General features: G+C 42.1%; 1 protein-coding gene and 1 long non-coding RNA gene across 6 annotated transcripts in view; one reads left to right on the top strand and one right to left on the bottom strand.

The window, feature by feature from the left end:
- The window catches only part of LOC309635029, a 207,757-nt gene that overhangs the window by 94,738 nt on the left and 99,742 nt on the right, over positions 1 to 13,277 (bottom strand). The gene's annotated exons all lie outside the window — the stretch shown is intronic.
- ARFGEF3 (ARFGEF family member 3) overlaps positions 1 to 13,277 on the top strand; it is a 202,022-nt gene that overhangs the window by 125,042 nt on the left and 63,703 nt on the right. For all 5 annotated transcript variants that reach the window (XM_082405594.1, XM_082405593.1, XM_082405597.1 and 2 more), the window contains 5 exons: positions 6,742 to 6,908; positions 7,991 to 8,156; positions 12,015 to 12,122; positions 12,468 to 12,683; positions 12,846 to 12,956. In XM_082405594.1, coding sequence (XP_082261720.1) covers positions 6,742 to 6,908; positions 7,991 to 8,156; positions 12,015 to 12,122; positions 12,468 to 12,683; positions 12,846 to 12,956 — 768 coding nt within the window. The remainder of the gene's footprint in view (positions 1 to 6,741; positions 6,909 to 7,990; positions 8,157 to 12,014; positions 12,123 to 12,467; positions 12,684 to 12,845; positions 12,957 to 13,277) is intronic.

Genomic DNA, 13,277 nt, shown 5'->3' with positions numbered 1-13,277 from the left:
GAAAGTTTGAACTAGGCATCAACTCGCTCTGGCTGAATGAGGCCATCTTTAGAGCATGAGGTATCACTGGTTTTTGTTTTTAGTTAATTTATGAAAAACACAGGAGCCTTTCAAAGTGAAAACCATACTATGAAATATAAAAGAATGTTTCAAAACTGGGGGGAAACCAATAACTATTTTTTTATGTATATTTTGAAACTGTTTCCTCATTAACAGCTTTTATTTATTTATTTATTTTATTATTATTTTTTTAAAATCAGTCATCAGTTTTATACACATCAGTGTATACATGTCAATCCCAATCGCCCAATTCAGCACACCACCATCCCCACCCCACCGCAGTTTTCCCCCGTTGGTGTCCATATGTCTGTTCTCTACATCTGTGTCTCAACTTCTGCCCTGCAACCTGGTTCATCTGTACCATTTTTCTAGGTTCCACATACATGCGTTAATATACGATATTTGTTTTTCTCTTTCTGACTTACTTCACTCTGTATGACAGTCTCTAGATCCATCCATGTCTCAACAAATGACTCAATTTCGTTCCTTTTTATGGCTGAGTAATATTCCATTGTATCTATGTACCACAACTTCTTTATCCATTCGTCTGTCGCTGGTCATTTAGGTTGCTTCCATGACCTGGCTATTGTAAATAGTGCTGCAATGAACGTTGGGGTGCATGTGTCTTTTTGAATTACGGTTTTCTCTGGGTATATGCCCAGTAGTGGGATTGCTGGGTCATATGGTAATTCTATTTTTAGTTTTTTCAGGAACCTCCATACTGTTCTCCATAGTGGCTGTATCAATTTACATTCCCACCAACAGTGCAAGAGAGTTCCCTTTTCTCCACACCCTCTCCAGCATTTGTTGTTTGTAGATTTTCTGATGATGCCCATTCTAACTGGTGTGAGGTGATACCTCATTGTAGTTTTGATTTGCATTTCTCTAATAATTAGTGATGTTGAGCATCTTTTCATGTGCTTCGTGGCCGTCTCTATGTCTTCTTTGGAGAAATGTCTATTTAGGTCTTCTGCCCATTTTTGGATTGGGTTGTTTGTTTCTTTAATATTGAGCTCAGTGAGCTATTTATATATTTTGGAGATTAATCCTTTGTCCGTTGATTCATTTGCAAATATTTTCTCCCATTCTGAGGGTTGTCTTTTCGTCTTCTTTATGGTTTCCTTTGCTGTGCAAGAGCTTTGAAGTTTCATTAGGTCCCATTTGTTTATTTTTGTTTTTATTTCCATTACTCTAGGAGGTGGATCAAAAAAGATCTTGCTGTGATTTATGTCAAAGAGTGTTTTTCCTATGTTTTCCTCTGAGAGGTTTAGATTGTCCAGTCTTATATTTAGGTCTCTAATCCATTTTGAGTTTATTTTTGTGTATGGTGTTAGGGAGTATTCTTATTTCATTCTTTTACATGCAGCTGTCCAGTTTTCCCAGCACCACTTATTGAAGAGACTGTCTTTTCTCCATTGTATATCTTTGCCTCCTTTGTCATAGATTAGTTGACCATAGGTGTGTGGGTTTATCTCTGGGCTTTCTATCTTGTTCCATTGATCTATGTTTCTGTTTTTGTGCCAGTACCATATTGTCTTCATTACTGTAGCTTTGTAGTATAGTCTGAAGTCAGGGAGTCTGATTCCTCCACCTCCGTTTTTTTCCCTCAAGACTGCTTTGGCTATTTGGGGTCTTTTGTGTCTCCATACAAATTTTAAGATGACTTGTTTTAGTTCCATAAAAAATGCCATTGGTAATTTGATAGGGATTGCATTGAATCTGTACTTTGCTTTGGGTAGTATATTCATTTTCACAATATTGATTCTTCCAATCCAAGAACATGGTATATCTCTCCATCTGTTGGTATCATCATTAATTTCTTTCAACAGTGTCTTATAGTTTTCTGCATACAGGTCTTTTGTCTCCCTAGGTAGGTTTATTCCTAGATATTTTATTCTTTTTGTTGCAATGGTAAATGGGAGTGTTTCCATAATTTCTCTTTCAGATTTTTCATCATTAGTGTATAGGAATGCAAGAGATTTCTGTGCATTAATTTTGTATCCTGCAACTTTACCAAATTCATTAATTAGCTCTAGTAGTTTTCTGGTGGCAGTTTTAGGATTCTCTATGTAAAGTATCATGTCATCTGCAAACAGTGACAGTTCTACTTCTTCTTTTCCAATTTGTATTCCTTTTATTTCTTTTTCTTCTCTGATTGCCGTGGCTAGGACTTCCAAGACTATGTTGAATAATAGTGTTGAGAGTGGACATCCTTGTCTCATTCCTGATCTTAGAGGAAATGCTTTCAGTTTTTCACCGTTGAGAAGGATGTTTGCTGTGGGTTTGTCATATATGGCCTTTATTATGTTAAGGTAGGTTCCCTCTATGCCCACTTTCTGGAGAGTTTTTATCATAAATGGGTGTTGAATTTTGTCAAAAGCTTTTTCTGCATCAATTTAGATGATCATATGGTTTTTCTTCTTCAATTTGTTAATATGGTGTATCACATTGATTGATTTGCGTATATTGAAGAATCCTTGCATCCCTGGGATAAATCCCACTTGATCGTGGTGTATGATCCTTTTAATGTGTTGTTGGATTCTGTCTGCTAGTATTTTGTTGACGATTTTTTGCCTCTATATTCATCAGTGATATTGGTCTGTAATTTTCTTTTTTTGTAGTATCTTTGTCTGGTTTTGGTATCAGGGTGATGGTGGCCTCATAGAATGAGTTTGGGGGTGTTCCTTCCTCTGTAATTTTTTGGAAGAGTTTGAGAAGGATGGGTGTTAGCTCTTCTCTAAATGTTTGATAGAATTCACCTGTGAAGCCATCTGGTTCTGCACTTCTGTTTGTTGGACTATTTTTAATCACAGTTTCAATTTCATACTTGTGATTGGTCTGCTCTTATTTTCTGTTTCTTCCTGGTTCAGTCTTGGAAGGTTATACCTTTCTAAGAATTTGTCCATTTCTTCCAGGTTTTCCATTTTATTGGCATATAGTTGCTTGTAGTAGTCTCTTAGGATGCTTTGTATTTCTGCAGTGTCTGTTGTAACTTCTCCTTTTTCATTTCTGATTTTATTGATTTGAGTCCTCTCCCTCTTTTTCTTGATGAGTCTGGCTAATGACTTATCAATTTTGTTTATCTTCTCAAAGAACCAGCTTTTAGTTTTATTGATCTTTGCTATTGTTTTCTTTGTTTCTATTTCATTTATTTCCGCTCTGATCTTTATGATTTCTTTCCTTCTGCTAACGTTGGGTTTTGTTTGTTCTTCTTTCTCTAGTTTCTTTAGGTGTAAGGTTAGATTGTTTACTTGAGATTTTTCTTGTTTCTTTAGGTAGGCTTGTATAGCTATAAACTTCCCTCTTAGAACTGCTTTTGCTGCATCCGATAGGTTTTGTATCATCGTGTTTTCATTGTCATTTGTCTCTAGGTTTTTTTGATTTCCTCTTTGATTTCTTCAGTGATCTCTTGGTTATTTAGTAACGTATTGTTTAGCCTCCATGTGTTTGTGTTTTTTACATTTTTTTCCCTGTAATTCATTTCTAATCTCATAACGTTGTGGTCAGAAAACATGCTTGATATGATTTCAATTTTCTTAAATTTACTGAGGCTTGATTTGTGACCCAAGAGGTGATCTATACTGGAGAATGTTCCGTGCGCACTTGAGAAGAAAGTGTAATCTGCTGTTCTTGGATGGAATGTCCTATAAATATCAATTAAATCTATTTGGTCTATTGTGTCATTCAAAGCTTCTGTTTCCTTATTTATTTTCATTTTGGATGATCTGTCCATTGGTGTAAGTGAGGTGTCAAAGTCCCCCACTATTACTGTGTTACTGTCGATTTCCTCTTTTATAGCTGTTAGCAGTTGCCTTATGTATTGAGGTGCTCGTATGTTGGGTGCATATATATTTATAATTGTTATGTCTTCTTCTTGGAGTGATCCCTTCATCATTATGTAGTGTCCTTCCTTGTCTCTTGTAACATTCTTTATTTTAAAGTCTATTTTATCTGATATGAGTATAGCTACTCCAGCTTTCTTTTGATTTCCATTTGCATGGAATCTCTTTTTCCATCCCCTCACTTTCAGTCTGTATGTGTCCTTAGGTCTGAAGTGGGTCTCTTGTACACAGCATATATATGGGTCTTGTTTTTGTATCCATTCAGTGAGCCTGTGTCTTTTGGTTGGAGCATTTAATCCATTCACGTTTAAGGTAATTATCGATATGTATGTTCCTATGACCATTTTGTTAATTGTTTTGGGTTTGTTTTTGTAGGTCCTTTTCTTCTCTTGTGTTTCCCATTTAGAGAAGTTCCTTTAGCATTTGTTGTAGAGCTGGTTTGGTGGTGCTGAATTCTCTTAGCTTTTGCTTGTCTGTAAAGCTTTGGATTTCTCCATCAAATCTAAATGAGATCCTTGCCGGGTAGAGTAATCTTGGTTGTAGGTTCTTCCCTTTCATCACTTTAAGTATATCATGCCACTCCCTTCTGGCTTGTAGAGTTTCTGCTGAGAAATCAGCTGTTAACCTTATGGGAGTTCCCTTGTATGTTATTTGTCATTTTCCCCTTGCTGCTTTCAATAATTTTTCTTTGTCTTTAATTTTTGCCACTTTGATTACTATGTGTCTCAGCATGTTTCTCCTTGGGTTTATTCTGTATTGGACTCTCTGCGCTTCCTGGACTTGGGTGGCTATTTCCTTTCCCATGTTAAGGAAGTTTTCAACTATAATCTCTTCAAGTATTTTCTCTGGTCCTTTCTCCCTCTCTTCTCCTTCTGGGACACCTATAATGCGAATGTTGTTGCGTTTAATGTTGTCCCAGAGGTCTCTTAGGCTGTCTTCATTTCTTTTATTCTTTTTTCTTTAATGTGTTCCACAGCAGTGAATTCCACCATTCTGTCTTCCAGGTCACTTATCCGTTCTTCTGCCTCAGTTATTCTGGTATTGATTCCTTCTAGTGTAGTTTTCATTTCAGTTATTGTATTGTTCATCTCTGTTTGTTTGTTCTTTAATTCTTCTAGGTCTTTGTTATTCATTTCTTGCATCTTCTTAATCTTTGCCTCCATTCTTATTCCGAGGTCCTGGATCATCTTCACTATCATTATTCTGAAATCTTTTTCTGGAAGGTTGCCTATCTCCACTTCATTTAGTTGTTTTTCTGGGGTTTTTTGTTGTTCCTTCATCTGGTACATAGCCCTCTGCCTTTTCATCTTGTCTATCTTTCTGTGAATGTGGTTTTTGTTCCACAGGCTGCAGGATTGTAGTTTTTCTTGCTTCTGCTGTCTGCCCTCTGGTTATTAACAGCTTTTATGGAGATATAATTCACGTACCATGCAATGCACCCATTTAAACTGCCCAATTCAAAGGTTTTTTTTTTTTTTTTTTATTACACTGTTGTTTTAGTTGCTGCAGTGAACACTGGCATACAAGTATCTGTTCAAATTCCGGTTTTCAGTTCTTCTGGGTACACTCCTAAGAGTGCAAAATTGCTGGGTCATATGGTAATTCCATGTTCAGCTTTTTGAGGAACATTATTACTTTTAGAAAAGTTTGTACTTATGAGTTACTGCACTAAGCATCTTAAATGTGTATTGCATCTAGTTGCCATAGCAAACTTTTTCATTTATTCTTATTCATTCATTCAGCAAGTAATTTTAAAGGATCTACTATGTACCAGGCACTGTTCTAGGCACTGAGGTTCTCTAGTGAACAAATAACAAAGTTCCACTCTCTTGTAGGTCTTACATAATAGTAATAATGGCAGACAATAAACAAATATATATATATTAATAAATGCCATTAAGGCAATGAAGAAAAATGCATGGTGAGGAGGAATATTGCAGAGGATGGTTGTAGGTACGAGGGATGCTATTTTAGATGGAATTAAAGGGGAATGTCTGTGAAAAGCTGACACCTGAGCAGAACCCTAAAAGAATCGAGGCAGGGCTTCCCTGGTGGTGCAGTGGTTAGGACTCCGCCTGCCAATGCAGGGGACCTGGGTTCGAGCCGTGGTCTGGGAAGATCCCACATGCCGTGGAGCAGCGCCACAAGTACTGAGCCTGTGCTCTGGAGCCCACAAGCCACACCTACTGAGCCTGCGTGCCACAACTACTGAAGCCTGCGCACCGCAACGAAGAGTAGCCCCATCTCGCCACTACTAGAGAAAGCCCGCGCACAGCAACAAAGACCCAACACAGCCAAAAATAAAATAAATAAATTAATCAATTAATTTTAAGAAAAGAATCGAGGCAGCTAGTCATCCAGAGATCTTGGGAGACCATTCTGGTGAGAGGCAAAAATGCAAAGGCCCTGAGGCATGTCCAGGCTTGGTGAGGTCAAGGAACAACAGACAGGTTGGGGTGGCTGAGGGGAGGGGTGGGGTGGGGTTTTTTTATATTGTGATGTGAAGGCATTTGGAGAGTTTGAGCAGGAGACAGAGGCAATCAATTATTCTGCCTATTTCTAGGTAGAGAAGGCTTTAAGTGATTTTACCAAAGCACCCGGTGAGTAACAAAGAAGGTTTTCCCAAGTAGGTTCACTCCGGAGTGCATGCTCTTCCCCACCAGTCTAGGGCGCGTCTCTGCCCTAACACTATTCCTTGCTGGCTGTCGTTGCTTTACAGAGGTACCCTATGAGGTGCTCCTTCCCTGGGATTGGTTCGTGGCTCTCTGTAAGCGGTAAGCCAGACGTTAAGCGGGTCTTGCCAGGCGTGGTGTTTGAGGTCTCTGGATTCTCTCCGCAGGCGTGATGCACTCCCCGGGATTCGACGGGAACAGCAGCCTGGGCTTGCAGATGCTGATGAACGCGGACAGCCTATACTCGGCCGCGCACTGCGCCCTGCTGCTCAACCTGAAGCTCTCCCACGGCGACTACTACCGGAAGCGGCCCACCCTGGCGCCAGGCACCATGGTGAGTGTGCGTCTCCACCCCGCCATGCTGAGGACCAGCGGCGGCCTCTGGGCTGGCACCCGAGCGTCATTGCCACGAGAGGGATGGCCGGTGTGTTCTATCTCACACTGATCTGGAATGGGTGATGCCCGCGGGGCTGTGGAGGGTGGACGGACGCGACGCCCAGGAACCGTTGTGCAATTTGCACACGCGGTGAGCCGCAGAGCTACCCACCTAGCTCCAGGAGTAAAGAACTCCGTGTGCCTGCAAAGGGCTGCCTGCCACTGGCCCAGTAAGTTCATCCAGTGGCATTAAACACACGTGTGTAAGACATATTCAAAAACGTAATCAGCATGTTAAGTAACAGCAGGAGATGTGCAGAGAATGGTCCCCTTTGCAGAAAATGCAGGCGTGCTGTTACAAAAACCCTTCACTGAGTTCCAAAATATACCGAGACCCACTCGGACCCAGAGCTAAGCTCACTAATGTCGATAACAGAACACCTCCTGTGAGGTGATGACAGTGATGAGTATTCTTCCGTGGTTGGCTCGCTGGCTTGAGCAGACCCCTCTGTGGCGGACCCTGGGACCAGGCCGAGAGCCTAAATCCACGGAGCGACATTAAGGTATCCGCAGTCATTTGTTTGATAAATGATTGACAAATTGTATGTTTCCGAGGGTAAGCGGTGCCTTCATGAGTGTAAGTCAAGTATCTCTTGAGACACATATGTCCTTCGGGGAGGACATGCCACCTCTGCTGCTGATGGGACACTAAGAAGGAGGTGCTCTGTGAAACATTTCTGCGCATTTTCTAATCCTCCCACATGTCAGAGAGCACAAATATAAAATGTAGTGTCCCTGCTCCTCCTACAGGGTTTCTTAAAAAGATCACATAAATGAAAGGACCTTCATGAAGTTGGGGACTTTTCCATTGCAGTTTCCGCTTCCCTCGCCACCTTCTGTCCCCCAATCGACAAGGTTGTGTTTTTCCCATAAGCGGTGACTCAGTGACTCGGGACGTGAAGAGGCGGCAGAGGAACATGAGAGCCTGTCTGTTTGCAAGGGATCGTATTTGGTCACCTTCTCGTGTGATCTTCTCTGCAGAAAGAGTTCATGAAGCAGGTGCAGACCAGCGGGGTGCTGATGGTCTTCTCCCAGGCCTGGATCGAGGAGCTTTACCACCAGGTTCTCGACAGAAACATGCTCGGAGAAGCCGGCTACTGGGGCAGCCCCGAGGACAACAGCCTTCCCCTCATCACCATGCTGACTGGTCAGTGGCTCCCTGCACGGCTCCGTGGCACTCGGTGGGGTGGGGAGGGCCGGCGCTTCAAAGCCCCTTTCAGGGAAGCAGTAGTGTTTCAAGCAGACTTTGAAACAGCACCCACGATGCCTCCCTGGCAGTTGATGACAGTTCCAGAGAAGTGTCATGAGTTCACCTCATAAGAACTTTCTGTCCTTTTTCCACGTGGGACTCTGCAGGCTCACTGTGCCCCATTAGATTAGGAATTATTTAGCACCTATGTCTGTTGGGATAAAACTGTAGACCTCTTCTGGGGATATGAAGTACGGTCTGGGCGCAAAGCCCAGAATTATTCCTGGAAACTCTCACATGCTTATAGATACCCTGTATCGTTCAGTGCTTCTGAGAATTTGCCAGTAATGTAAAATGATTGATTTTAAACTTGGCTTCATCCCCATTTCTTGTCCATATCAGAGGTCCTCCCTTCCCTTCCCAGCTGTACCAGAGTGAAAAAGAATGCAAGGGAATTGCCTGGCGTTAGGACTCTGCACTTCCACTGCAGGGGGGCCCGGGTTCAATCCCTGGTCGGGGAAATAAGATCCCACCAGCCATGCAGCATGGCCAAAAAAAAAAGAAAGAATGTAAAATAGCTTGCCCAGCATCTTTTCTTTAGTGTCTCGAGTTTTTAAAATCCTATTTAACTATTGGAAATATCATATGAGAACATAAAGAGAAGTATGGGGTGTGGTCCTAAGGCAACATTGTGGCAAAAGCAGCCACTCATATGGCTTTGCATGGCATAACTACAATGTCAGGTCAAGATCGGGGAGTGCTCAAAAGTTTGGACTGGTCATCAGGAGCCTTAATAAATTTGATCTGAGTTCCCAGACTGGTATCTGTCTGAGTGATCTTTTCATGGCTCCCACTGATGTGATAAGTAGAGCATGGCCCTACATGCCCTGCCCTCTCTGTGGTGTGTATGTCCTCACACAGCTCCACACGGCTTTGCACCGGACGGGGCACACTGGCAGGAACCTGGGGCAGTCCAGCTGGGAGGCAGAATCTGTTGTCCCAAAGGATATGTTATATTGCCTGTGGTTGCCACTCTTACAAAGGTGGCAGAGTGAACTACTGGCAGGTGGAGATCAACACTGAGGAATTTGGGAGAAGGCACTATTTAGAAATCAGGCAGGGAGTCAAGACATACAGTGAGGTCTATCCATAGCAGACAGCGTCTTGGTCATTGTCTGGCATTTGGAGTGTTGGTTCCAGAACTAGGATGGAATTGGGGGAAGCAAGACTGGGTCCCAAGCCTTGCAGACCATCATCACCAGACAAGTGACCAATTAGTATTTTATTAATCATGATAATATTTACATCCATTTGAAAAATAGGGATTCATATTTATGAAGACATTTATGAGACATTTATTCAGTCTACATATAGACTGAATTGATTTCCATCTCTCTGCACAAACTGGCTTCAGATTGAGATTAAAGGTACTGTCCAGAGCTTCTAAGTGCCTTGGAATTTAGATGAAGATCTTAAACATGCCAGCTTTAATTTCAATACCATAGTTTCTGCCAAAATTAATCTCTGAATTTCTTCCCTGAATCTTAATACAAGGAGTCATACAGTAGATGTAAAAATGAACAAATAGGGACTTCCCTGGTGGTGCAGTAGTTAAGAATCCACCTGCCAATGCAGCGGACCTGGGTTCGAGCCCTGGTCTGGGAAGATCCCACATGCCGCAGAGCAACTAAGCCCGTGCGCCGCAACTACTGAGCCTGTACTCTAGAGCCCACGAGCCACAACTACTGAAGCCCGTGCACCTAGATCCCATGCTCCACAACAAGAGAAGCCACTGCAATGAGAAGCCCGCTCGCGGCAACTAGAGAAAGCCCGCGCACAGCAATGAAGACCCAATGCAGCCATTAATTAATTAATTCATTCATTTTAAAAATTGAACAAATAACAGGCTATTCACAGGAGCCATATTCATCAGTCATCACTGTTAATCAGCCATCTCTTTTATAATGGAACAGTAAGTTCAATTGCTTCATCCATAGGGAAGTTATCTAACTTTAGATTAATGATAGAAAAACAGAGACTTTTCATAAGAATTCGACAGAATTACGTTCTGTGATTCTTTGTAGCAAGTTTCAGGTGTGAAGTGACAAGTGAATTTGAGCAGCAGTTAACCTAGAGCTTGGAAACGTCCATCTAATCTTTTCATTATGTGCAAGGAAAAGCTATAGCAGTAACCTGGTCATCAACACTGTACTACTACCTGTGGCCATTCCTCATGTCATGTCAAAGTATTCTATAGATTGTGGAATTTTAGCACTTAGATAAGCTTTGTGTTACTTGAATTCGTCAGTCCTTTACCTAGCACATAGGAAACAAAACTTTGATACATGGCAATTTCTGGCAAATGTCATTAGACCATTTGACCATAAGTCAAATTAATTTCAGTGAAACTGCTCTGTTCCCACTGTAGTAGTCGTATAGATTCCTCCCTGCCTTCCCTCCCACACCCAGTTTTACTGAGAGGTAATTGACATATTAATCCCAGGTGTACAACATAATGATTTGATATATGCATATATTGTAAAATGACCATCACAGTAAGTTTAGTTAACATCAATCACCTCTCATAGTTACACATTTTTTTCTCACCGAGGTGAGAACTTTTACGATCCATTCTCTGAGCAACTTTCAAAGAGATGTGTTACCAGAAGTCTCTAGACTTCCTGGAGTTACTGTAAGAATCAAAGATATAATGAAATAATTTTCCAACACCATGCAAGTCTCACCCTATTGGGGTGAAGGTGAAGTTCTAAAGTCAGGGAATAAGCTTATGTTACCCTCTTCTCCCGTCCCCTCTGTGTGGTGCATTCACCTATGTTAGTTGCATTCAAATGCATATGCTTCTACTGGTCACTCCTCCAATGGTTACTTCCTTTTTACTGAGGAATTTGGGGCCCAGAGAATGGCGTACCTGGCCCAAGGCTACAAGACTACTTAATTCAGAGGCAAGGCTGAATCGAAGCCCAGCCCTCTCAACCCAGGCCAGTCTCTTCTTACCAGCATGTTAAGGAATGGTTCATTGAATTAATTCTGTAGATGAGAGTATATTTTAACAAAAATTTAAACAGGGTGAATTAGAATCCCATATTGAGCTGAAGTTTGGTGTCATGGAAGGAGGCCTGGATGGGTGTCAGAAGACGTGAATACTAAGTCTAATTCCTTCCTTTGCCAGCCTCATGACTTGGGCGATTTACCTACTTTGAATACTTATTTCTTCCTCTGTGAAATAAGGAAAAATAATACCTACCCTGCCTACGTACTTGGAGTTGTTGGGAAGATCTAATGAAAAAAATGTTACGTGAAAACACTTTGAAAATTGTAAGGTATTATTAGTAAGGTATTGTGCTTTCCAATCAGATTATATGATTATCTGACCAAAGAGGCTTATCCTCCTCTTAATTCTTTTGAGGAAGCTCTGAAAAACAGATCCATGTTGGCGTAACCTGTACATATAAAATGTGGGAATAATGCCACGATTTTGAATAAAAGCGAGTATGCAAAGATCAAAATATTCTAAATCAATAGATTTTCTAGCAACAGAGGTATCAGAATTTATTTTCTCAAATAAAAAAATCCATCAGCCTAACAGAAGAATGCTCTAGCAATGAAAGAAAACTGTACTGAAAATTTTGGGCCCAAAAATTTTAATATTCTGATAAAAGGTTGCTACATACTTGGTACATAACAGATCCCATGACTATTTGTTGGGAAGAAAATGAATATTGTGGTAGCCTTTTGTTTTTGACTGGAGTGTTCTTTAAAAAGAAAAAAAAAAACCTTGCCCTTTTTCCTTGACAGATATCGATGGCTTAGAGAGCAGTGCAATTGGAGGGCAGCTGATGACCTCAGCTTCTACGGAGTCTCCTTTCACCCAGGGCAGGAGAATTGATGACTCCACGGTGGCAGGTAGTGACTTGGGTCTTGAGTTTATGAATATACATCCATCGCATGTGTTACCAGCAATTAAATTATTATGTGGCAGCTTTCTGTACTGACGTAAATGAATTAAGATTTCATCTTGGCAGAAAAATACCTGATGGAAGTTACTAGCATCATCCAGCTGCTGATGCAACATTCATTATTTATAAGCACAAAGTGAAACACAATCCGATATAACCCTTTCCATTGTATTTCCTGTAGTAGAATTGCACACGGCTCGATAATGCTGATGTGATGGTCAGAGAATCCCAGGCCATTCATTGCCAGGTTGTTTTATCTCCGGAAGGTGACCCATACCCCTTCACGTTCTAGGTGTGGCGTTCGCTCGCTACATTCTGGTTGGCTGCTGGAAGAACTTGATCGACACTTTATCAACCCCCCTGACCGGCCGAATGGCGGGGAGCTCCAAAGGGCTGGCCTTCATTCTGGGAGCTGAAGGCATCAAAGAACAGAACCAAAAAGAACGCGATGCCATCTGCATGAGCCTCGATGGGCTGCGGAAAGCAGCGCGGCTGAGCTGTGCTCTAGGTATGGCGGACGTGGTATCCCTGACCCGTGGCCCAAGGGGTGTTCCCGAGGAACACATTAGGAACGGCCCTAGTGGACACCAAGTCTTTTAGAAGTGCTTCTGCCAGATGAGTGGTTAGAGAATAGACTCAGTTAAGGGGTAATTGTTTGTTTCCTCTAAAGGAGTTGCAGCCAACTGTGCGTCAGCCCTCGCCCAGATGGCAGCTGCCTCCTGTGTCCAGGAAGAGAAAGAGGAAAGGGAAATCCAGGAACCCGGTGATGCCATAGCACAAGGTAACAGCAGAAGGGCTAGAATCCACCTGGTGCCTGTGTGAGGTTTGCACGTGCCCGCACACACGAGCAGACACACTTATCCCTGTTGCATGTGTGATACACGGCGTATTGTATACCACTGGTGATGAGATCCCGCTGGATAACAGGCTTGGGTCAGTTTTACATGGCTGACGCTCCAGACTGCTCACAATAGGTCCCTCTGGACACAAGAGACATACTGGCTCCTGGCGACTAGGAAAGTGCACTTGGCTGCTAGCCAGAGGCCCACCTGGCTCAGCTATTCACACCTGTGGCGTCCTCTGGCCACTGGCTTTGAAGCTT

This window comes from Balaenoptera borealis (genome assembly GCF_965194805.1).
Source record: "Balaenoptera borealis genome assembly, chromosome: 9".
Classification (NCBI taxonomy): Eukaryota; Metazoa; Chordata; class Mammalia; order Artiodactyla; family Balaenopteridae; genus Balaenoptera; species Balaenoptera borealis.
Note: the sequence above shows the minus strand (reverse complement) of the source record. Positions and strands in the feature narration are given on the sequence as shown.